Source organism: Dendrobium catenatum, unplaced genomic scaffold (assembly GCF_001605985.2).
Source record: "Dendrobium catenatum unplaced genomic scaffold, ASM160598v2 fragScaff_scaffold_231, whole genome shotgun sequence".
Lineage (NCBI taxonomy): Eukaryota > Viridiplantae > Streptophyta > Magnoliopsida > Asparagales > Orchidaceae > Dendrobium > Dendrobium catenatum.
Window position 1 is genome coordinate 5,858,194 of NW_021318693.1, and position 24,044 is coordinate 5,882,237.

Below are 24,044 nucleotides of genomic sequence, written 5' to 3' on the forward strand. Positions count from 1 at the left end.
TCCTTTTGATTTTGTTGTTTTGAGGATTGATGTTGATTTAGAACTCTAACTAGAAGCATTGGATTTACTTGTTCGAAATATTTTAGATGGTTCAGAGTCGAGAAATCCGCATATGCCATCACATCAAAGTCATACCCTTCATCAATGATGACATTCATGTGTCATTAATTCGTTCTTTTAAATATTTTTTTCTCAATATGAAGCCTTGTATTTTATCCTTGACATGCTTGAGACAATTAGAGTAAGCTCTAACATTTCTAAATCCTCTAACAAGGTGTTGTTTGTGGCGATTAATTCATTCTTTTTTATTATTTTAACACAAAAAATGCATGTCAAAGTATTGTTATCGACGTTATTAGTCAACATTGCATATTTTCATGATGGATCTTTCTTTAAAGATTGAACTGAATCTGACATTCTTATTGCCTATAAGCAAGGAAATTCAAAGTCCATCTCACATGCTTGAAGCCTTGAAATCAAATAAGTATACTAATGAACTAAATTATTTTGATATTTGAGGTTAATCAAAATAAAATAGAATAATAAGCATATAAATAAAGTAAAATATTACTATGTAGGTAGGCATTTTAATGAAGCTTATGATTCGAGATTCTTCAAACTTGCATGGTATATCAGGAAGATATTATTAGAATTAATGGAGGAATTTTGATAACTTTGCATGTAAAGTATATTGAGAAGACCAAGCCCATGTTTACCTAAAGTACATAAAAGTTGTTGCCATTAAAAAATACACCTTGCCCACACAAATATTTTCTTCATTCCTACTCTCTGACTTGGTTTCTTCTACTTCAGCATTTTTCCTAAGCTTATAATTTGCTTGTAGTAGGTGCATTTTCCCTAAGCTTATAATCTAGATTAAAAAAAAAGAAAGAGTTGAACAAAATCGATTGAACAAAGGAAGAAAAAGGAAATCATTACATAACAGCAACCATTGACTTCAAAGGAATCAGATGAGACAACTAACGAAGGAGATGACGAAGCACATGGAATCTCTTAATTTCGTAAGAAACGGATGGGCAAAGACGGGCACAATCACCCAAACGAACAAGAAATGCTAGAAGGAAGGAATACGAGGGACAAATGACAACTGGAATCACGTGAACGAAGGCGAAATCCCATGCGGAATCGTGGAATCAAGTGCGTTCGTGAGACTTCAGGGCTTCGGATGTCTATGAGGCTTCAGGCCTTCGGACGTCTGTGAGGCTTCAAGGATTCAGCTGCGTGAGGGGAGGGTTTGTTCGACTGCAGCTAATAAACAAATAACTAATAACCTAAAATTCATTATTATATTATTAGAAATTAAAATTATATAAGTAATTAAAAATATTATTATATTAAGAAAATCACAAAAATAAATTGTGCGGGTCAAGCGCCATAACACACACATGGTGCAAATGGCGCAAAAGGCGCACACCAACTTGATCATATGCGTCACACCATGCAGCTAGCGCTGGAGGTGCGTCACGACATGAGCCATGGCACTCGCCATTCTATGTCCGTGGGCTGCAAAAATTCGGCCCAGGCCAAATGTTTTTTCTTCGGGGGGGAGTTTTAACGGATTAAGTTCTGGTGTAAATTTTGGAAGGCAGATGGGTTTGTAGATAAGACATTACCCAGAGATTTTGCCCTCATTCTGTGAGGACTTTATGATCTGAGTTCTGGTTTCCTATAGGCGCAAGCCCCTATAGTTAATTACCCCTCCCGACAACGAGAGAGACTTTCGATTAAGGCTAGTCGTCGATCAGATACGTAGAGATAAATAGTATCTGGCATATAAAAGCAACATGGGTTGAAGAAGATTCGGAAATTTGAAGATTTGATATTTGAAATAGAAATTTCACCACCTTGCACTTAAAGTGGATGGTGGGGGAATGGATGATGGACCCGATCAAGATCCCATGGTTCTGTCGTCACGGGCCATCGTGGTCGCTGGTTTACTTAGTAGAGGAGGTAGTCGACCCAACCTGACAGAAGGATCCTTGTCGGCAACCATGAGTTGCTTCGTCCAAGGGAACCTTGTAGACCGAGGTGAATATTTGCCTAAGGGGACAAATTTGAATCCACCTTAGCTAACATAGGGCTTTGTGCCCTATCGATTATATCCTATTGATTCATGTCTCAAGGATTTGATGTCACTAAGGAGCGTATTGGCTCTGGCCATAACCGATATTTCATAGAGCCATTTGACGGCAAAACCATTCGATTCAGATGGCACCGAATCATAACCGTTTATCCTGCGGTGCCATTTGGCGGCAAAACCGCCGGTTAGAGGACACGTATCACGTCCTTATTGGCAGGAGATTGTTTGAGAATAGATCCTAGTGATATTTTCGACTAGGCATTAGCTCTATGTGAGCTGAAGTTATTTTTGAATTTGTCCACCTCGGCAAATTGTTGCGTAGGGTGGATGAATTTTACTTTAAATGATTTATGGTTAGATTTCAGTTTTAAATACTTTTGAAATGGGAATTTTGATGATCGTTGGATTTCAGAACTTGTGGACTTTTTGATTTTCGGGTATTTGGATGGAATTTGAAAGTATTTGTGAACCCCTCCGATTGAGATATGGATTCAACACAGCCATTATTGGGGTGGCTTTGAGGTCATTTCCATTTTAAAATATTTTCATTTTGTGGATGAACCTTGTCAACTCTGTTGGGATGTTAACAGAGAATCGAGTTTCTCAGGCTTCATGCCTTTGTTTGTGAATTTAGCTTGTCAAAGGCTTTAAAGGCCTAATATGAATTTATAAAATAAATATTCCGATCAACTTCATGACCGCATATTTATCTGATGGTTCGAACCCTGTCTACTCATATTTACTTACTTAGGAGAATCGGGTTTTGTAGTCTTTATACTTTTATAAATGAATTCATTTGATTATAGGCCTTGAAGGCCTACTATGAATATATTAAAATAAATACCGGTCACCACAACCGTGTATTTGTCTGATGGTTCGAACCCTGTCAACTCCTATTAATCCATATAGAAGGATCATGTTTGAACTTGAATTCACTTATTAACCCGCGTAGCATCCCTAGACGTCACGTGTGTACCAATAACACGCTCGCCGGGGAACATGCGGGTGTTTGATTATATTTACCCCTTTTGTGCACCTATGTGTATACAAACTACGGTACATGTGCAGAGGTACATTGAAATAATTATAGTTATGTAGGTAATTGTCATTTGAATACACAACATTTCATTTGAGAACTTATATACGCCTTATGTCCGCTAGTACAAGTGTTGCGGATCCGGTGGCGATTTTATCTGGAAGTCATGAGGCATCTCATCATCTTGATGTTGACTCCCCTTTTCTCATTCCACGGGGAGGTCTTCCTTTAAGTCCGTGTCCACTACCTTGAAAAGAACTCCTTCCAAGATCACCAGTGTAGTAGACTTGTTATTTCCGATGTCTACGGATACAACAACAACATCAAGCCTTTATCCCACTACGGCTACATGAATCCTTTTTCTCCATTGTGTCTTATTTCCGATGTCTACGGATACCAGAGCTATTTTCTTCTTAAGGATAGGACCAAAAAGAAACTTTAGAACATCAGGAAGTTTAGTTCTAATTTGTTCAAACATTTCTTTCATTCTGCCAGGAGGTGTCCTTTTTTATACATCGAGTTGTCCTTGTACCCGACGTACTTGCATATCTTAATCACCGTTGTTGTAGGTGATATTTGTACTTGTTCCCACAGTGGTTCGTTGTACCTACGATTTATTCACAAGTGGTTCGTGTTCATTTCCAAGGAACCGTTGTATCCACTATGACCTCCTGCAAGTCTTCGTAGGAGAGCCATTGTCTTACATCATATCCATCTTTCACCAATCTCAGGTGGGTTTGATGATTGCATTTGTTTATAGGGACGTGTGTTCCACTATTTAAATGTCAGTACTGCCATCTCAATCTACAGGCAATGTTGCTTGTGTTGGAGATTTTGATAGTGCATATAGGACACACATATGCATTCAGCAAACCTTTGTTGTTCTTGTAGGTACTACGCACCTAATCTTGTAGAAACTATTGTAAGAGTCCACTATATTCTTTATTTGCATGCATTGAGGTCTCGTGGTGTGCCTGCATGTACCTCGACGTTGGTTATGAGGACGTTGCAATATCCTTCCATACATTATTACTTGTGTATGCTAAGCTTGCTATCTTCATTAATTTTTTATTGCATTTGAGATGATCGTTACAAGTTAATCCACTCCAAAGCTTGTAACCAACTCATATATGGGTCTCTTATTCATTCGAGCTTGAGTCCGAAAGGCTCAAGTCACACTTATTTAAAAATCCAGCTCAATTTCAAATGCAAACTTATTTCATTTAGATTCAGGTATTTCAGTAGTCATCTGAGCTAATTCTTTGTGTCATTTTCAAGTTCGAGTTCTATGTTCGGGTCCCCTGATGTTGCACAGTTTGAGTTCCAAGTACAAGTTCAAGTGCTTGTTCAGATTGATTTGAATTCAGCTCCCATTTGATTTTATTTTATCTAGATTTGACCTTCTATTCGTCATTTAGATTTTGTTCAAGTCCACAAGCCATTGTTCATTTGAGTCCAAGTTCTTGTTCTTTTGAGTTCAAATCAGACCCGAGTGTACTCATGTTTTCACCCGAAACTTTGGTAACCTCCTGGCGTCTCCCCTGTTTAAGGGAAAACTACGAAAAACTGAGCCTCTCGCCATGCTAGAGAAAAGCGTGTACGGTAGGTGCCCTTGTACGAAGACACCGCGACTGTGAAATCTTTGACCCCAACACGCCAAAGAAAGGCGTGTATGGGTCATCAATACCTGTTGCAAAAGAGCAGTCATTTCCCCGCGAGCGAGTACTTATGAATATCCCGATCTCGTCGTAGCCGCCGCATATATCATGAAATTAATAAAAAGAATGTTTCTAAAAATTAGGGTTTTGAGGAAATCCGAAAATAGAAAGTAAATTAAATTAATTTTGAAATGGTAAAGGGTTCATTTAGGTACAACAACAACAACAACAACAAGCCTTTATCCCACTACGTGGGGTCGGCTACATGAATCTTTTTTCTCCATTGTGTCCTATTAAAAGTCAAATTCTCGTTTAAATCTAATAAAGAAAGGTCATTCCTAATATTTTCTAGCCAAGTCTTTTTAGGTCTACCCCTACCTTTCCTAACATAAGTCAAATCTAATACCTCTACTCTCCTAACCGGATCATCAGAAGGCCGTCGTTTTATGTGACCAAACCATCTAAGGCGACTCTCTCTAATCTTATCTTCTACTGGAGCTACTCCAACCTTTTCACGTATATGCTCATTTCGTATCTTATCTCTAAGGATAAAGCCACTCATCAACCTGAGCATCCTCATCTCTGCCACACTTAACTTAGTATTATGCTTCTCTTTTAATGGCCAACATTCGGCACCATAAAGCATTGCAGGCTTCACTACCATCTTATAGAACTTTCCCTTAAGTTTGAGGGGTACATTTCTATCACATAACAAGCCCGATGCATTCCTCCACTTCAACCATCCAACTTGAATTCTGCTGATAATATCCCCGTCTATTTCACCATCACTCTGAACAATAGATCCAAGATATCTAAAACGTGTACTCTTATTAATGACTTGATTGCCCAAAGTCACAATCCCCTCACTAGGTCTATTACTACTAAAATAACATTCCATATATTCCGTTTTAGATCTACTCAAGCGAAAACCTTTAGACTCTAAGGTTGACCTCCATAATTCAAGTTTACCTTCAACTCCCTCTCTAGTCTTATCAACAAGAATTTTTAAAATTATACCAATTTTTATAACAAATCTTCTTATTTTTAATCTTTTCTTGCACAATTGGATTCCACCACCAACTATTTTTACTATTGGGAGCTTTTCCCTTTGATACTCCAAGGACATCTTTTGCAATATTCTTAATATCACTAGCCACTTTTTCCCACATAATATTAGCATCCTCATGCACAGACAAAATCTTAAGATCTAAAATCTTATTTCCAAAAATATTTTTGTTAATATTCTTTAAATGCCCCCATCTAATCCTAGAAAATCGTTTTTCTTTATTTTTTATTTTATGCCCCTTTATCTTAAAGTCCAAAACTAATAATCGATGTTGGGTACATAAATTTTCACTCGGAATAACTTTACAATCTTTGCAATCTAAACGATTTGATTTTCTAATAAGAAAATAGTCAATCTGGGTTGTATTATATCCATTTTTATAAGTGATGAGATGCTCATTCCTTTTCTTAAATAAGGTATTAGCAATTGAAAAATCATAAGCTAAACAAAAATCCAATATGGTCTTGCCACCTTCATTCGTCGTTCCAAATCCATGGCCACCATGAATGCTTTTAAAATCATCTACCTCTCTACCAACATGTCCATTTAAATCTCCTCCAATAAAAACTCTTTCTTCAAGAGGTATCTTTTGTATTAATTCTTCTAAGTCATTCCAAAAATTTAGTTTATAGCTCATATCCAAACCTACTTGAGGAGCATAAGCACTTATAATATTAACAATCTTATCATCAACAACAATCTTTAAAGCTATAATTCTATCTCCAATCCTATTAATTTTTATAACATTATCCTTTAAATTCTTATCTATAATAACACCTACACCATTTCTAGTACGACACCTACCCGAATACCAAAGTTTAAATCCTAAACTATCAATTTCCTTAGCCTTCTCTCCAACCCATTTAGTTTCCTGAATGCACAAAATATTTAACTTCCTATGAATCATAATATCTATTAATTTCATTAATTTTCCTGTAAGGGAACCTATATTCTAAGTTCTTATCCTAAATTTAGTTTCATGGACTAGCTTCTTTGCCCACATCCGTCCTTGATGTGGGAACCCTTGCCTAATTAACACTGCACCCGGGCGCCGGTGCAGCGGCCCTTGCACACTTGTCACTGTATTCAGGCCATACAGCGCGTCGCTTCCAGGGGACGCCCTAGCATTAACACAATTTCTTAAAAAATTCATGTCATTATTGTTCGACAAGTTTTACGCTGGCTGTCGACTACCTAACGCAACCCTCCACTTTTCTCATCCAGGACTTGGGACCTGGCAACGGCAGTGTTAAAGGATTCATTTAGGTAATTTAAGAAAATATATATGTATGTTATTATGAATTAGAGATTAAGTATGTGACAGAAGCATGTGACAATCAATGTTATATTTTTTTTTTAGATATTGGAGGTGGTAGAGGAAAGGCCTCGATAGGGCAAATGGCAAATATCACACAACGGCGAGGTAGGTAAAATGTGATTCTTTTCATTTCAGAAAATTCCTCTCTATCCAAATGTTAGCATGTTCTTTATAATATCATATGATTAGCCTAGCAAGCTTTTAAATGCAAATGTATCTTTCTTATATATCTTAGCATGTTCTTAAATATCATGTATCTTGCTCATATGGTAATTGTGGATAGTTTAAATACAATATTTCAATATTGCAATTGTGTCTTCCTCATGTGATAATTGTGGATAGTTTACAAAGCTCATGTCTCCTTTAATAAGTAATTATATAGAAAAAAATATAAGAGTATTAAAACATATGCATGAATGATATGTTAATATCCCTCTATGAATACATATAGAATGGTTGAATGTATATGTTGATGTAGAGTATCACATGGTAAAGGGGCTCTTTGAAGCCAATGGTAAAAAAGGGTCTTCGGAGCAAATAGTAAAGGAATGACCAATGAAAAGTGTACCTGATCAGTACAAAACAAAATGATACTTTCGTGACATGTGAATAAGAATATGTTATTAGGTTATAAGCATAAGAAGCATCAAATGAATTATGAAAATGTACAATATAAAAGGTTTCAAGCTTATGCAAAGAAAGAGAACATATAGGATGACTTAGAGACATGTGTACTCTAGTGAATATATCATGGCAAGTTTATTATTCTTTTAATTAGAAGTATTAGCATGCATGTTGTACTCTTTATCTTACTTCTAAGTTTAATTGAATAGCATTTTACCTATTGAGTTGTTACTCACCCAACATATGAAACATTTTCAGGAGAACCTGTTAATCGTTAATGATGAATAGACAGTCGTATACTTACCGTCGTAGGGAAACGATGGATGACAGATCACTTTTTTTGGTATTTTGATATTTTGTATTAGAAGGATACGCATTATAGCATATGATAGGTAGATTTTTGGACATCCATCTATGTGATGAACTTTTATGTACATGTTGATTTTTTTTTTAATGAAAGAAAAAAAAAATTATTTGGAATCTTTAGTAGCTCTTTCTCTATGTTTGGATATATTTTAGATATGTTACTTGAAATGTTTTGAATTTTTCCGTCTGACATTCGTTCCCGCCTCACCTATGCAAGCTTACCAGGTCGGATTGTGACAATATGGGTTTCATCTCTAGGTAATTTTAACATTCCAAACGCATCCATGATGTTTTGCAAACATGCAACAATCAAGCACCATTTGAGCAATATCGCATCCTTAGTCAGTCATTTTCATCACATTCGATCGAATTGATCGCAAAAGGTGTTTTCTTTAGCATTTTCATCGCTCTGGATACATTGGCACAAATTGTTTGGTCAATTTAAGTAGTTTGGATTGCAATTCAGGCATTTAAGCTTATTTCACGCAAGGTCGCATCAATTGGTTGTCATTCTCATCGTGGTTTACAAATCACATATGGAGGTCAACACATAACAAAAATTTTTTTGGTCAAAAGCCATGCAAAATTTCATGCTATTGACTATGAAACTTGATAGTTAATTTAAATTTATTTTCCTTTTCTATGTTGTCGATAATCAACGATGGATATTTCACTAAATGGATGCTAGTAGTACTTTTCTCTATGGCATTGTCTCTTCGAAGCTGTTTATATGGAGCACTTTTCAGAGTATTTTTCCCAAAGGAATAACAAAGTCTACAAGCTTTGGAAAGTTAAAAATGAGTTGAAACAAAATCCTCCTGCTATGTTTAACAAACTCTATAAAGATCGTGCTAATATTAGCCTTTCAACTAGCATGATTGATCATTTTATCTCTCTGGTACTCTTTCTCTAGCACAGTAATCCTCACTATGTATACTAATGAATACTTCTTACTATGAATGATGCTTTCAATGATGATAAAATAGCATAATCAGTATTCAGTAAACATCTAGGGCATCCAAAATATTACTCTGCAATAAGTTTGCAAATAGCAAACAAAGTGTTTCTCTCAACTTATATTAAGGGAAATATGCGATAGATCTTGAAGAAACTAATCTTCTAGGGTGCAAAGTCAGAGCTCACTTTTCTTTCGTGCAAAATAATGTGGATTGATTTCTTGTGAAAGCTTCAGCTTCGTTAAAACACAACTATAATCCATAACTGACATAACTAAGGCACCAATCTACATTGCAAGCAAAATAACCAAACATATTGAAAATAAATTGTCACAACATCCGAGATGCAGTCCTATCCAGAGTGATCATCATACTACACATCTCTAGTAAAGTATGGTTAGCTAGTTTCTTTGCTAAGGTAAAGAGATCATTTTTTTTTTCTAATCTTTTGTAATAAGTTGGAACTTATTGATGCATATGCTTCAGTTTAAGAGAGAGCGTGATTGTAAAAGTAGTACTAAATTGGCAAGATAATTTATTATTGTAATTAATACTCATAATTTAGAATACTCTTCTTATTATCTTCTTTCTACATTCTTCGCATTTACTCACATATAGGCATTTGTATTCAATCAATGTGTAATAACAAAAAAGCTTCTCTAAAACAGATTTAGTGGTTTTTAGGTTGCTATATCGGCTAGTTGCCCATCAAACAAATTAAGCCACTCAGCAAGGAATGACTGATGATTATCTTATCCAAGTAAACATATGCATGTGCAATTATATTAATAAAATAAACAATGCTAAGAAATAGCAAGTCTTTTTAAGCGAATGTCTATCCAACAAAGTGCTTGCAGAATATCAATCACATGTTATCAAATCATGCTCTTATTAAGAAGCAATCAAAGGAGAAAGAAAACCTTTTGAGGATTAAAACGGCTCTCTTTGTGCTTTCCAGTGTCCACAACATATATGATATCATCAATAGTAATGCTCGTCTCTGCAATATCTGTGGAGACAATCACCTATGACAAAACAGAAAGAAAAAGGGAGAAACCATTAGACCATCACAAATTAATCATAGCCAGCAGCATCGCCATTCATTATTTATTGCACCCCAATAAAGTTGGAGGTGGTGCATTAATACTTTAACCGCACAAAGCAAACTCATAAAATAATGTTGCAGAAAATCCAGACACTACTACAATGTTGCAATAGTAATCAAATACAAATAGCACGATCTTCTGCTAATTAAGAATTTAAACCCCCAACCTCTCAAAATAATTACACAATAGTGAATGCACATTCAAATAAGGTTGTAGGCATTCCATATCAATTTCTTTGTTCCTTTTCCCATACGTTTACCTCAATCTTTAAAGGGAACATGTACAACATGATTATATTATAAAAATTCATACATATATCACATCAAAATAATGCATAGAAAGCGATGAACTCAACCTAAAACAAGGCATCCGATAGATCATCATAAATCCAGCTAAATGCATGGATTGAAATCTTTCTGGACAAAGCCCAATCAGAAATAAGGACCTACGTATGATCCAAACATATAAAATCTACAGGTTAGTATTAGCCAGTTAAGTCCTTGTCAATTTGTTCACATTAGATCAAGTTTTTTAGCTTCTCTTACGCTCAAACTAACAAGTAATAGGAATAAGTGTTAGGCCAGGAAAGGCCAATTCAATGCTTCAAGCCAATAACCATAGTCCAAATTTCAGCTGTTTGTCTGTAAGGTTGATCATTCTGGCATATTCCTTCATTTTCAAATCATCTGCAAATTAATGACCTATTCTTAAAGTTGAATATATCCTAGTAAACTATATAAATTTGAACTCAAGACTTGAACAAGAGGTAGTAAACGTATCCCAACAAGTATGTAATTGAATTATTTTATAGAGAAAAAAATGGAAACTACATTTTATGAAAATATATCCTTCACAACAAAGCTTCATCTGATACTATTGTGTTAGAACTATTAGTGAACCAATACATTCGAATTCCCTTTGATTATTACTTGTTCAAGTTGATAAGGTCAGCACTTAAACGAGTTTAAACGTTTTTTAAACCTCAAAGGCTAACTGAAACAAGCTTCACTATAGACCAATTCATTGATTTATATACACGAACTAGCTTATTTATTGTTCAACTAGTAAATTTTCAAAGTCTTGATAGTAAGCTTGATGATATCTCACATATTATTTAATTAAAATTTGGCTAAAGATAATTTGTTTAATTACTTATTTAATAATCATATATTCAATTTTAACATCAACAATAGCTTAGAATTAATTCTCAATCACATATTCATTTTATTAATAAATGTTATTTATCATATCTTAATTATATAATAATAATTATTATTATTATTATTATTATTATTATATTAAATATTTCAAATGCATATTTTTAAAATTTTCTTAATTAATGCAAATATTGTTTTAGAATGTTGAAGTATTTGATATCATTAAGATTTTATTTCAAGACTTTAGTGATATTTTTTATGATTTTTAATCAACTAAATTAGATGTCAATCCCTATTAATAATTTGTTATTAGTGAATACACATATTGTTTATTATCAATCTAAGAATTTATCTTTATTTTTGTCAAATTAATTAATCTTTTATTTGTTAGTTTAAAAACTAACTAAATGCAATCATTTTCTTATTTCTTTAATTAAATGAACAAACTTATTGGTAATTATCTATGTTATATAATTGCAAGAAAACTTGCATGCGAATTATTTCTTATCTTATTTAATCGTGTTAAAGTAGTTAAACATTAATTCCAAAATTATTAAATTTCTTTTTTTTGGGGGGTGGGGGGGGGGGAATTAGAGGGCATAGCCCATTTCATTTCATAAAAAGCTAGTTACATGTGAGAAAGAAAAAACCTGTAAGTAAAGAAAAGAAAAATAGCTTCAAGATGGAAGAACAGCAAAATACAGGAATAGAAAAAAGTAACACATGGTGGTAAAGATCAAAATTGGGCTCAGGGTATTGCCATTGAAGGGACGAAGCCTCCTAGTTGCAGAAGAAGAGTCGAATGTAGTTCACTGAGCACACTAGGAAATACCACCCTTGCCATCCAAGGGGGGCAGAAGTGCAATAATGGCATCATCGCCCTCAAAAACCACCAGAAGGACTTGAGGCAACCAGAATTTAGCATAGAATACCAAAACGCCTGTTAAGATCATCAAAGTGCTTCCAGTATTTCACTTTAGCAAAGATAGCCTGACGGGTAATAGAAATGAGCTTAGAGGGGCTTTTCCAAACATTATCAAATCTTCTAGAGTTTCTTTCCCTCCATAAAAAGTAAATAGAGCTGCAAATAGTAAAATAGCATAAATCTTTCTCCCAACTACAGAAATCCTGTGAATCACCAACAAACTCAAAAGTCTGCATCAGGTTCGGTCTTAATAGAAATACTCCCAGAGGTGGCAGAAGAGAAACAATGACAGAATAAGTAAAATCACGGGCAAAAAACAAATGAGAATGACTGTCACAGCCACCAGTACAAAAAGAGCAAGCAGAGAGAACATCAATCCCTCTCATAATAAGTAGATCAGCAATTTTTAATTTGCCCAGCAATGCCATCCAGGCATAAGAAGAAAACCGGAGAGATTTCTTTTTATGCCAAATAAACTTGTGCCAAAAAACTTCTTCAAAAAGAATAAAATAGCTGGCATAAAAGGTAGAGAAACTAGGTGTAAGAGAGCCATCCCAGGACACTGCAGGTTGCTCACAAAAGTTAATACCCAGAATTTTAGTAAGCAGCAGATTTGGGGTAGAGGGAGGCAGAGCCCAGCCATTGTTAACAATATAACAATTCACAAAAGCCTTCACAAATTTAAAAGAAGGCAGAATTTCGTTAAGAGACTTTCCTTTGCACCAATGATCCCACTCCATAGAGAAATGACAGTTATAAGAAACAGATAAAGCAAAGTTTCCTTTAACCAAATGAGCAGTGGCATTAATCCTCTTCCAGAATTTCGAAGCTATAGAATTAAGCGGCTTCCAAGGTGATATGTATTTGTTTCTAAACCAAGCCATAGCCAAATTATCTCTAGTAAAGAACCTCCACAAGAAAGAACAGTAATTGGCATGATACAAAGCATCAATGGAGGGAATACCAAGCCCACCCAACCTGATAGGCAAGGCAGTTTTACCCCACGCAATTAAATGAAGTTTTTTCTCATTAATCCTGCCATGAAATAAAAACCTGGAGCAAAGCTTTGAGATAAATTTACAGCATAATTTGGGTATAATGGAGCCCCTTATCCAATAAGTAAGAGTGTTAGCTATAGTGAACTTAATGAATTGAACTCTACCTGCAAAAGAAAGAAATTTTACTTTCCACCATCCAGTAGAGTAAAAATTTTACTCGCGAGAGGTTGGAAGTGAGTAGAATTGAGGCGGCAGGTAGCAATGGGTATCCCGAGATAATTGAGGAAGGAACTCTGATTGGAGATGCCCAGGTGTTCACAAATAGAAACTTTATCAGAGACGTCATTAGAGAAAATAATTGAGCTCTTTGAAGGGTTAATGAAAAGGCCCTAAGCATTGGAAAAAGTAGATATAGCACAGGCAAGGGAAGCAGCATTAGAAGGCAAAGCATTACCAAAAACTAAAACATCTTCCGCATATAGAAGATGAGAAACAGTGAGACCTTTCATCTGAGGACCAAGAAAAGGGGGATTAACATTCTCCAAGGTATAGGAAAAACCGTCCATAGCAATGCAGAAAAGTAGAGATAACGGATAACCCTGCCTTAAGGCATAGGAGGAGCTGAAAAAACCATTCAAAGAGCCATTGATGCAGATGGAGAAGAAAACATTAGAAATACAACCCTTAACCCATTTAATAAACTTCTCCGGGAAACCTTTCTGTTTAAGCCTCTGATAAAGAAAATCATGGGAGACAGAGTCAAAGGCTTTGAGAATATCCAATTTAGCATAGAAACAATTGTTAAAACCTTTGAGAATTTCATAAGCTAAGAGGATATTGTAAGTGGAGCAACGATCCTTAATAAAACCTGTTTGACTATCATGTATGATGATAGGGAGCACAACTCTTAATCTGTTAGCCACCAGCTTAGCCACAATTTTATACAAAATGTTACACAAAGAAATAGGCCTGAAATCCGAAATTGAAGAAACATGAGCCCCTTTAGGAATTAAAGCCAAAGCCGTGGCTTTAACACTCCTAGGTAAGTAACCAGTATAATAGAAGTCCATAACAGCTTTACAAATATGGGGGCTATTAATATGCCAAGATCTCTTATAAAAGGCAAAAGAGAACCCATCCGGGCCCGGGGCAGAGGAATCACACCCACCAAAGACAACCTTTTTGATCTCTTCATAAGTAAAAGGGGTAATCAAGGGAGTGATCAGGTTTTGAGGAATACAATTGCCTTGATTAATGGAAAAATTCGTGGCATTAATGGGTTTAGGAGCATTGAAGAGATTTTTAAAGTGGTTTATGAAGGCAGAAGCAATATCTTGAGGAGAAGAATGAGACCCATTGCCATCAAAAATTTCATGTAAGTTGTTATGATTCCTCCTAGCATGAATTTTGGCATACAGGAAACCCAAATCATCTTCACCTTGAGACAACCATTTAGCTTTGGCACGTTGGGATACCCAAGAAGCCCAAGAAGCTTGAAGACAAGCAAGGCTGCTGTTAATCTCTTTCAAGGAAGTGTTTAAATTGGTGTCCAAAGGCATGTTTTGAATGTTCTCTAAGCAAATCTGTTGTTTGTTCTTGAGTTCCAGGATAGAGTTGGAGAGGTGGTTGGAAGAAGCCCAAACCCTCTTCTTCAAAGCACCTTTGAGACTTTGTAAGCATTGATGAAGGTAGCAAATGGGGCTCTTATGGGAAGGCTGAGAGAAAGATGTGAGGACATCATCTCAAAAATTGTCCATATGGGTCCAATAGTTTTTAAATAAAAAACGGTTAGGGAGCTTGTTGGTGGAGGAGATGGTGGTAATGAGAGGTGAGTGGTCAGAACACATAGGCGGGGCGACCTTGTAGTGGGCAAGGGGGAAATGATCAAGGAAGAAAGAGTTGACTAAAACTCTATCTAACTTGATATGAATTGGCTGATCAATTCTCTGATTATGCCACGTGAAAAACAGACCAACAGATGCAAGATCATGGAGCCCGCAGTCAAAAATGACTCCATTAAGCTCAATAAGCTTACTAGCAGGCACAGCAGAACCCCCAGCCTTCTCAGTATGATACCTGAAGCAATTGAGGTCCCCCATCACCATCCAAGGGGTAAGGGAAGAGGGAACCAATTCCCTAATCTTGTTCCAAAGGGAAGACCTTTCATCATAACTGTTAGCAGCATAAATAACCGAAATCTAAAAAGAAGGTAAATAGCCCATAGAGATAATACCATGAATAAGTTGAGAAGAGAGGAAAGTCGGAGAAAAAGAGACAAAGACTGGGTCCCATTTAATCCAAATCCACCCCAAAGGGGAGCAACCAAAGTTATGACAATGCAACTCATTGTCAAAAACTCTATGAGAATTAAGGAACCAATCATCATCAATAGAGGAGGAAAGCACCTTAGCTTCCAAAAGACATAAAAACTTCAGGTTATGAACCCGAACTAAATCTCTGCACATCATCACTTTGTCGGGTCTATTAAACCCCCTTATGTTCCAACAGGCTATATTGGGATAGGACATTAGGATTTTGAATTTGAAGGTTTGACTTTTTTGATGGTTTTCCCTCTAGTATGCTTAGAGAGGGGAAGATTGGGGGTTAGAGTTGGGAGGAAGGTGTGGAGATTTGGAGGAGCTAGTAGGGTTAGGGATATTAATGATAGGGTCCTCATCAACCGGAGGGTTGGAATCAGCAAAAGCGGGGGGATCATCCACAAGAAGAGCTTTGAACTTATTGGAGGTGCTAAGCTTCAAAGGAGCTGAAGCAATGAGAATATTTGGAAAAGAAGAGCCATCAGAGGATAAAGAGAAGCCTCTTCGTTAGGGGAGTTTAGGTTTGGGATGTTTGTGGTCTTTTCAGGAATCAAAATGGGAGGGCAAGGAGAGCTGCTAGAAGCAACAATAACCTGGGTGTCAGCAGCTGGAGGAAGAACAAGGTCGATATCGGTGTACTGAGGGGGTTCGTCCAGAGGAAGAATAGTGACATTTGTGGGATTTTGAGGAACAACAGGTTTAGAGGGGGGTTTTGATGAGTTCCTGGAGTTTGGACGAGGCGAGCGGCTAGAAGTTCTACCACGAGGCAGTGGGGGCAGAATAGCAGGAATTGTGGGATTCGGGTTTTTAGGACAGAGGGTGAATGGATGAACAAGAGAACGGAAACCTTCACAAAGGGTCGGCTTCCAATCATACACCACCTTAAGAGTCAAATCTTCACCATCAATTTCCAACAGGATCTCCTCCGGGAGGGGTGAGTCTTTTGAAATTTGAACACAAACACACGCAAAAGTAAGGTGAGAGCGCTTAGCAGTTAAGGAATCAACAGACAATGGAATACCAATATAGCTAGCTATCTTAGATATGCCAGTAGGGGTCCAAAGCGCCAAAGGAAAGTCCACAATCTTAATCCAGATTGGGATGGAGGCATTCTCATCCCGTTTAGGTTTAAATTTGGAAGACCATTTTTGTAAAATGAATGGTTTCCCAAGTAAAAACCAAGGTCCACCCGACCAAACAGCATCATAATCTTCTTGCGACGTAAATTTGATGAGAAAAAATCCATCCGCAAGAGATAGCAGAGAGATCGCACCTTTTAAAGGCCAAACCTTTTTCATAGCAGCGAGAAGACACTCGTAGTAAGGGCGCTGTCCCATCGAATAGCCGACCAGAGAAAACGACCAGAGCGAAGAACCTTCAGAAAGATCTCCAGCACCAAAAGACAGCTTGGGTTTTGGTGGATAGAAAGCCATCGGGAATGGCTCCGCGATGGAGGAGGGGGAAACGGTGGTTTCGGCATAGGAAAGACCAAGAATGGGAGAGGGCGAAGGGCCAGGAAGGTTGGGAAAATTCTTCAAATCAAGAGCCATCTGAAGGGGGGAGAGGAAGGAACTCTCACGGCGTGAGGAGCGCGCCGAGAATGGAACTAGGGTTTCGCCAGAGCTAAGCGCGGAGCTCTAGAGAAAAATATTAGTCTGTTAAATTTCTTGCTCATTTAGATTTGAAACAATATTTGTTAATATGAGAAGTCGAGTACACATTAAAAATTTTAGCATGTATATTAGCTTATTTAAGCACTCATTTGATTAATTTAGGCAAGTATAACAACAATAAAAAGCCTTTATCCCACTACTTGGGGTTAGTTATATGAATCATTTTTTCTCTATTGTGTCCAATTAAGAGTCCAATTCTCATTTAAATTTAATAAAAAAAAGTTCATTTTTAGTATTTTCTAAGCTAAGTCTTTTTAAGTCTTTGTCTACCTTCCTGACCAAAAGCTAGATCTAATAAATTTACTCTCCTAACATGGTCATTGGAAAGCCAACGTTTTATATGACCAAACCATCTAAGCTGACTCTCGCTAATTTTTATCTGCCACTCGATCTATTCCAATCATTACACAAATTTTCCATTTCGCATTTTGTCTCTAAGTGTAAAACCACTCATCCACCTGAGCATCCTCATCTCGATAACACTTGACTTAATTTTATGCTTCTCTTTTAATGACCAACATTCTGCACCATAAAGCATTTTAGGTCCCACCACAATCTTATAAAATTTTTCCTTAAATATGAGGAATATCTTTCTATCACATAACAGGTCCAATGCATTCCTCCAGTTCAACAATCAACTTGAATTCTACTAACAATATCCCCATCTATTTTACCATCGCTTTGAATAATAGACCCAAGATATCTAAAACATGAACTCTTTTTAATGCCTTGATCACCCAATATTAAAATCTTATCACTAGATTTATTACTACTAAAATTACACTTCATATATTCAATTTTAGATCTACTCGAACAAAAACCTTTAGACTTTAAGGTTGATATCCATAATTTAAATTTTTCATCAAATATCAACTACCTCTCTAGTCTTATCAACAAGAAGAATATCATCTGCAAAAAGCATACACCAGGGTACATCCTCTTGCAAATGTCTAATAAGAACATCAATGACTAAAGCAAAAAAGATATTAGCTTAAAGTTCTTAAAGTTGGTCCTTGATGTAATCCAACTGAAATAGAAAAACAATTGGTCAAATCACCTCGTGTTGAACACAGGTAACAACTATTGTATGCATATCCTTAATGGCTTAAATATAAGCATTATTAACTCTTTCCTCTTCTAGAACTCTCTAAGGCACTTCTATTAGAACTTTATCATATACTTTCTCTAAGTCAATAATGAAAGTTTTAAACAAGCCAAGTATTAACATATATATGAAAACTAAGCTTGAGCTTAAACCAAACAAGAACTTGTAGTATGATAAAGCCAAGTCCAATCCATGTACTCATCTCCTTTTAAGCCCTATACTGTGTTAAATATGTGCTATTTTGTAATTGCTGCTGTCACAAAGAAAAATGTGTTGGACTACAAGTGCACTGCCCAGGATCATAAAGCCATAAAAGAAGTGTAAATGCGCTATACAGCTTTCTATTGCATGTGTAGCATGCCATCAAAATTGTGATAAGCCAGTTTTGGAAAGCAACACAAAAGAAAAGCATTCCGAATAGAAGACAAAATGTTAAGATTTTTTTTATTCTGTACCTCGCTTCATCCACACTGCTTAAATTAGTTCGTTCCATGAGAAATTCAATATTGAATATAACACCTTATAATTACTTGCAGCATCCTGGGAAGCAACAACGATTTTCCATAAATGGATCAATAGAAAGATGGTTTCATATAATTTTCATGTTTTTGTAACAATTCTATACAACAAAAATAACTGGTGCTAACAATGAAAGAATGCAACAAATTCCCATAGTATTGCTCGATCTAAACTAGTTATATCGCTAGCATCATATGTGCAACCTTAACTCTCTAAACGCAAGCACAAAATAAAGAAGACAATGAAAAGCTATCCCTGATCTAGTATTTCATTAAAGAATTTATTTGCACGTAGAAGCTCAAAAAAAAAAAAAGCATGCATTGGTACTGTAAAGCAAATCCAAGGAAGACAAACCTTGCGTATTTTTTCAGGTGGGGGCGAAAACACTTTGTGTTGGTCTATTGAAGCTAAAGATGAATGCAATGGAAGCAACCAATCAGATGATGCTCCACGAAATTGAAAACTAGAAGCTAATTTGTCAACAAGAAGTTCAATTTCTGCTACTCCCTGGATCGAAGATTATGTTAAAACATATTATGATAAGTTAGATTCTTGTCAACGTGAGCAGAGAAAGCAAAAATATCATCAAAATCAAACCAAATATTACAAAACGAGAAGAAAACATAACAAAGAAGATATGTAAAGGGAAAAAGGATATAATAGAGGCAAATTAATAGAGCATACAGGTAGAAAGACAAGAATGGCTCCTGGTGGGCATGTTACATCAATATGGCATATTAATTCTTCCAGAAGATCAAAATCGATCACATCTTCATTCAGGCTTTTCTGCAGAATCAGGTGAAATTGGTTTGGTATAATTATACAAGAGGTAATTGCAACCAAAGATCCACAATCTGGAATGTTCAAACTTACGAGACTCTGCTGTGTCCTCTCACAGTATGATTGATAGTGCTCGGGAAAATAGTAGGGATTGACGTAGCCTTCATAAAGCAAGGATTCATCGCCCCAAGAAGACATGACAAGATTCTTCTTTCCCCTATGGTTATCCATAAAACTTTTCCCCAGCTTCAGTGAAAATATTAGATTAGTGGCTACTACCATATGGAGACAAAATTAGCAACATCTAGCTGAAATTATTTTGAATAATTCTAAAAAAAATGTAAATGATATGAGGCTGCTCTTGTAATTATAAGGGAAAGAATATGCAAAGAAAACTTTAAACCAGCATGTCATATAAGCATAAAATGGCCTAATAGCGGGTCTTATAAATTAGCCCTATAGCTTAAACTGTCCGAGAGATTTGGTTGGATAGGCCTTATGACTTCCTTAGAAGTTGTAAGATGATGGGTCTTACGACCTAGCCATGTAAACTAAGTGGCCGTATGGTGGTTCTTATAACCTAGTCCTACAGATTATGATACCCATGTTAGGGGTCTAGGGTCATGTTATTACCTAAACATTTCCCTCAGAAGTCAGACTTACAGTTTCTATTAGAAGTTGTCGGTGTGTTAACCAATGATTAGGGGTTATATCATTTTTGCCTAAAGATTTTCTCTAAAGTCGGACTTACGTCTTTCATTGAAAGATGTCGGGTTTAGAGGTTTAGGTTCAGGATTTTGACACCAACTTCAGTGTCTTGTTGTTTTGTGCCTGTAGCTTTTTCTTTTTTGTCCTACTACAGTAACTTGTCACTCTACTTTTAGCACTATTCTTTGCTATTTATCTATTTTTAGCACTTTGTTCTACTTGCAGTAGCTAGCATTACTATTTTTAGTACAACAACAACAACAACAATATCAAGCCTTTATCCCACTACGTGGGGTCGGCTACATGAATCTTTTTTCTCCATTGTGTCCTATTAAAAGTCAAATTCTCGTTTAAATCTAATAAAGAAAGGTCATTCCTAATATTTTCTAACCAAGTCTTTTTAGGTCTACCCCTACCTTTCTTAACATAAGTCAAATCTAATACCTCTACTCTCCTAAACGGGTCATCGGAAGGCCGTAGTTTTATGTGACCAAACCATCTAAGGCGACTCTCTCTAATCTTATCTTCTACTGGAGCTACTCCAACCTTTTCGCGTATATGCTCATTTCGTATCCTATCTCTAAGGGTAAAGCCACTCATCCACCTGAGCATCCTCATCTCTGCCACACATACCTTAGTATTATGCTTCTCTTTTAATGGCCAACATTCGGCACCATAAAGCATTGCAGGCCTCACTACCATCTTATAGAATTTTCCCTTAAGTTTGAGGGGTACATTTCTATCACATAACAAGCCCAATGCATTCCTCCACTTCAACCATCCAACTTGAATTCTGCTGATAATATCCCCATCTATTTCACCATCACTCTGAACAATAGATCCAAGATATCAAAAACGTGTACTCTTATTAATGACTTGATCGCCCAAAGTCACAATCCCCTCACTAGGTCTATTACTACTAAAATTACACTCCATATATTCTGTTTTAGATCTACTCAAGCGAAAACCTTTAGACTCTAAGGTTGACCTCCATAAGTAACTGCGGTTGAGGTTGTTTTTTTAGTATTAATTTTATTTATAATGTGCTGACTCTTGTCTGCTCGTTTATAGGTGCTCATAGCCAGCAATTTAGAGAGCTTTCAAGTAGCTACGGTTATGTTTCAGCCGAGAGATGTTTGTTTGTTGGAGAGTTTTTATAATGCCCCAACTTTTTGTCAAAGGAAAACAAAAATCATTCTCTATTTTTCTCACATATAGGAAAACTGTCAAATTACTTTCATTAACTTTTAATTTTAAATTTGTATTCATTAAAAGGCACATTAACATTTAAATATAATTGCTGTTTATTTTTAGCAGGTCCTTATAAGTATTAGCTGAACTAGTAATTAATTAGCATTGAAGTATGTCTTATTTAATTTTTACAGCAAATAATCCATTTTCATGTACGGTATTTTAGCATATCCATTAAGCAAAGTATGCAGTCGGCTAATCAGATCATGCGGTTGGGATATGTTTTGGGAAAGCATAGTGGAATTAGGAATATAGTTTTATAAAACATAGTGGAATTGCCTCCTTTCACTGGAGCCTTTTTCCCCTCCAATCCACGATGCCCTTTTTGCCTTTGAAATAACCCCTGCTGTCGGTGAGCGGGAGGCGAATAGAAGAGGTTTTTTTTAAAAGCTGCTATTTGCTGAAGCTGAAAGCAAAGGTAAGGAAATTCTTTGCTTACAATTAGGATTTCTGAATTTGGGTATTAGGAATTTCAGAGGTATAGTGTGTATGTGTTTGCTGAAATTTTTGTTATGTTGCTAAATGCTGAATTGTTGAGGTTAAATGCTAAATTTAGGAAACAGTGAAGAAAAATTAGGTCAATGACTGCTATAGTTGCTGTTGGGCTGCTTTGTGTGACTGATTTATGAGAAATAAAAGAGAATAATGAGGATAATGAAAATTGCTGCTATAGTTGCTGAAATCGGTATATACAGTTGCTAAAAAAAAGAGTGCTGAATGTGTATGCTGCGTTAGTAGGAAAATAAGAAAGAAAAGAAAAGATTGTGGGTTGAATGAGGAAGAGTACGTTTGAAGTTGTATACAAAAGAAGAAAAAAAGATTTAGAAGAATGAGTTCCAAGTGATGTGAGATACCCTATCGATTCATAAGAAATATTTCAAATTTCATATATTTGTGAATTGATAGCTGTCATATTTATGATAGCATGCCTCTCATATGATAACATGTATGTCCATTTATTTCAATTTATTTGTTGTAGTTCATTCCAGATATATAGATTGTTGATTCACTAGAAACTAGTGATTGTGATTATATTAAAAATGAATGAAAGTACAAAAGCAAGTGACTTAAGTCTTATATGGGGGGCAAGCCTGTACAAATAAAGGCAAAAGATCTGACAAGGGAAGCATATACCCTCCATTCTAAAAGTTGAGAATCTGGACCTAACCTTGAATGAGAGAGCAACTTCAATTCTAAAAGTTGAGAATATGGACCGAACCTTGAATTGAAAAAATGAAATGGTGCAAAAACTTATAGCCATCATATGACTTGTTTTAAAGTGTGGAACAGATAGCAATATGAAAAATAATGTTATGTATTTCTTACGATCATTATGAAATTCAATATGTTTTATCCATGTTATTATTAATGTTATGAAATTCTTAGTTGTTAAACAATGTTATTATTATTTCTTATATATTGTTTGTTTATTTCATTGAGCCATAACTTATTAGCAGTGGTTGTACTGCAGGAAAAAGGAAGGAGCCCGTAGGGCATTAAGGGGGTGACTATCTTTCTTTTGATGTACATAGATTTTGGGTGAGCTTAGAGGTTCAAGAGGAAGCTGTACAAAGACTTTTGAGTATGTAAGTAAATTTTAGTAAAGATTTTAGTAAAGCTCTGTATTTTATTTGAGATGTACATTTTATGATATATGCTTCCTATTATGAAAACTTTAATGTATTATAATTGGTGATGAGAGGATAGTTTGAATAGCCTACTTTTTACTTATCTAATTCTGTGATCAATGTTTTGGGGAAGAGGGGGGTAAAATGGAGTGTGACAGTTTTGTTGTTTGTGAGAGCTGTTGTTACTTGTTTAAGAGTCGTTATTAGTTTGTACTTAGGCTGGATTATTGGAAATATTTTATTTCCGCATTTTCTGTTTTATGTTTCTTTCATGTTTGATTTTATTTAAATTAAATTGTGTTAATTAATAAAGTCAATAATTAAGAGTTAAACTTAATTAAAAATTTTAATTTGCTCAGTTTGTTAATTTTAAATGATGAAGGTATTTTAAAATCATTCCATTGATTATTTCAATTTAATTATTAATTAATAATTAATATAGTTGATTAATTAAAAGATTTAAACCTCAAGTTAAAGTTAAATTTTAACTTAAGATTTTGATTTCATTAAATCTTTTATTAATTGATTCATTTTATAAATTCAAATTTTATTTTGAAGTTAAATTTCTCTTAATAATTTTATTTAAGTTAAAAATTTAAATTCAATTGATTTTGTTAATTAAATGACTTTAAATTAATTAGTTCAATTAATTAAAAGATTTTCATTTTAGATTAAAGTTTGACTAAGAAGATTTTAATTTTTTAAAATTTTAAGTTCTAATTTTATTATATGATATTTAATTTCATGATTT

General features: G+C 35.4%; 1 protein-coding gene across 4 annotated transcripts in view; it reads right to left on the bottom strand.

Moving 5' to 3' along the window:
• Positions 1 to 24,044, bottom strand: part of LOC110104796 (DExH-box ATP-dependent RNA helicase DExH7, chloroplastic-like) — an 89,283-nt gene that overhangs the window by 52,106 nt on the left and 13,133 nt on the right. For all 4 annotated transcript variants that reach the window (XM_020834047.2, XM_020834048.2, XM_028693150.1 and 1 more), the window contains exons 4-7: positions 19,800 to 19,952; positions 19,611 to 19,712; positions 19,281 to 19,433; positions 10,046 to 10,150 (exon numbers count right to left, since the gene is read on the bottom strand). In XM_020834047.2, the coding sequence (XP_020689706.1) occupies positions 10,046 to 10,150; positions 19,281 to 19,433; positions 19,611 to 19,712; positions 19,800 to 19,952 (513 nt within the window). The remainder of the gene's footprint in view (positions 1 to 10,045; positions 10,151 to 19,280; positions 19,434 to 19,610; positions 19,713 to 19,799; positions 19,953 to 24,044) is intronic.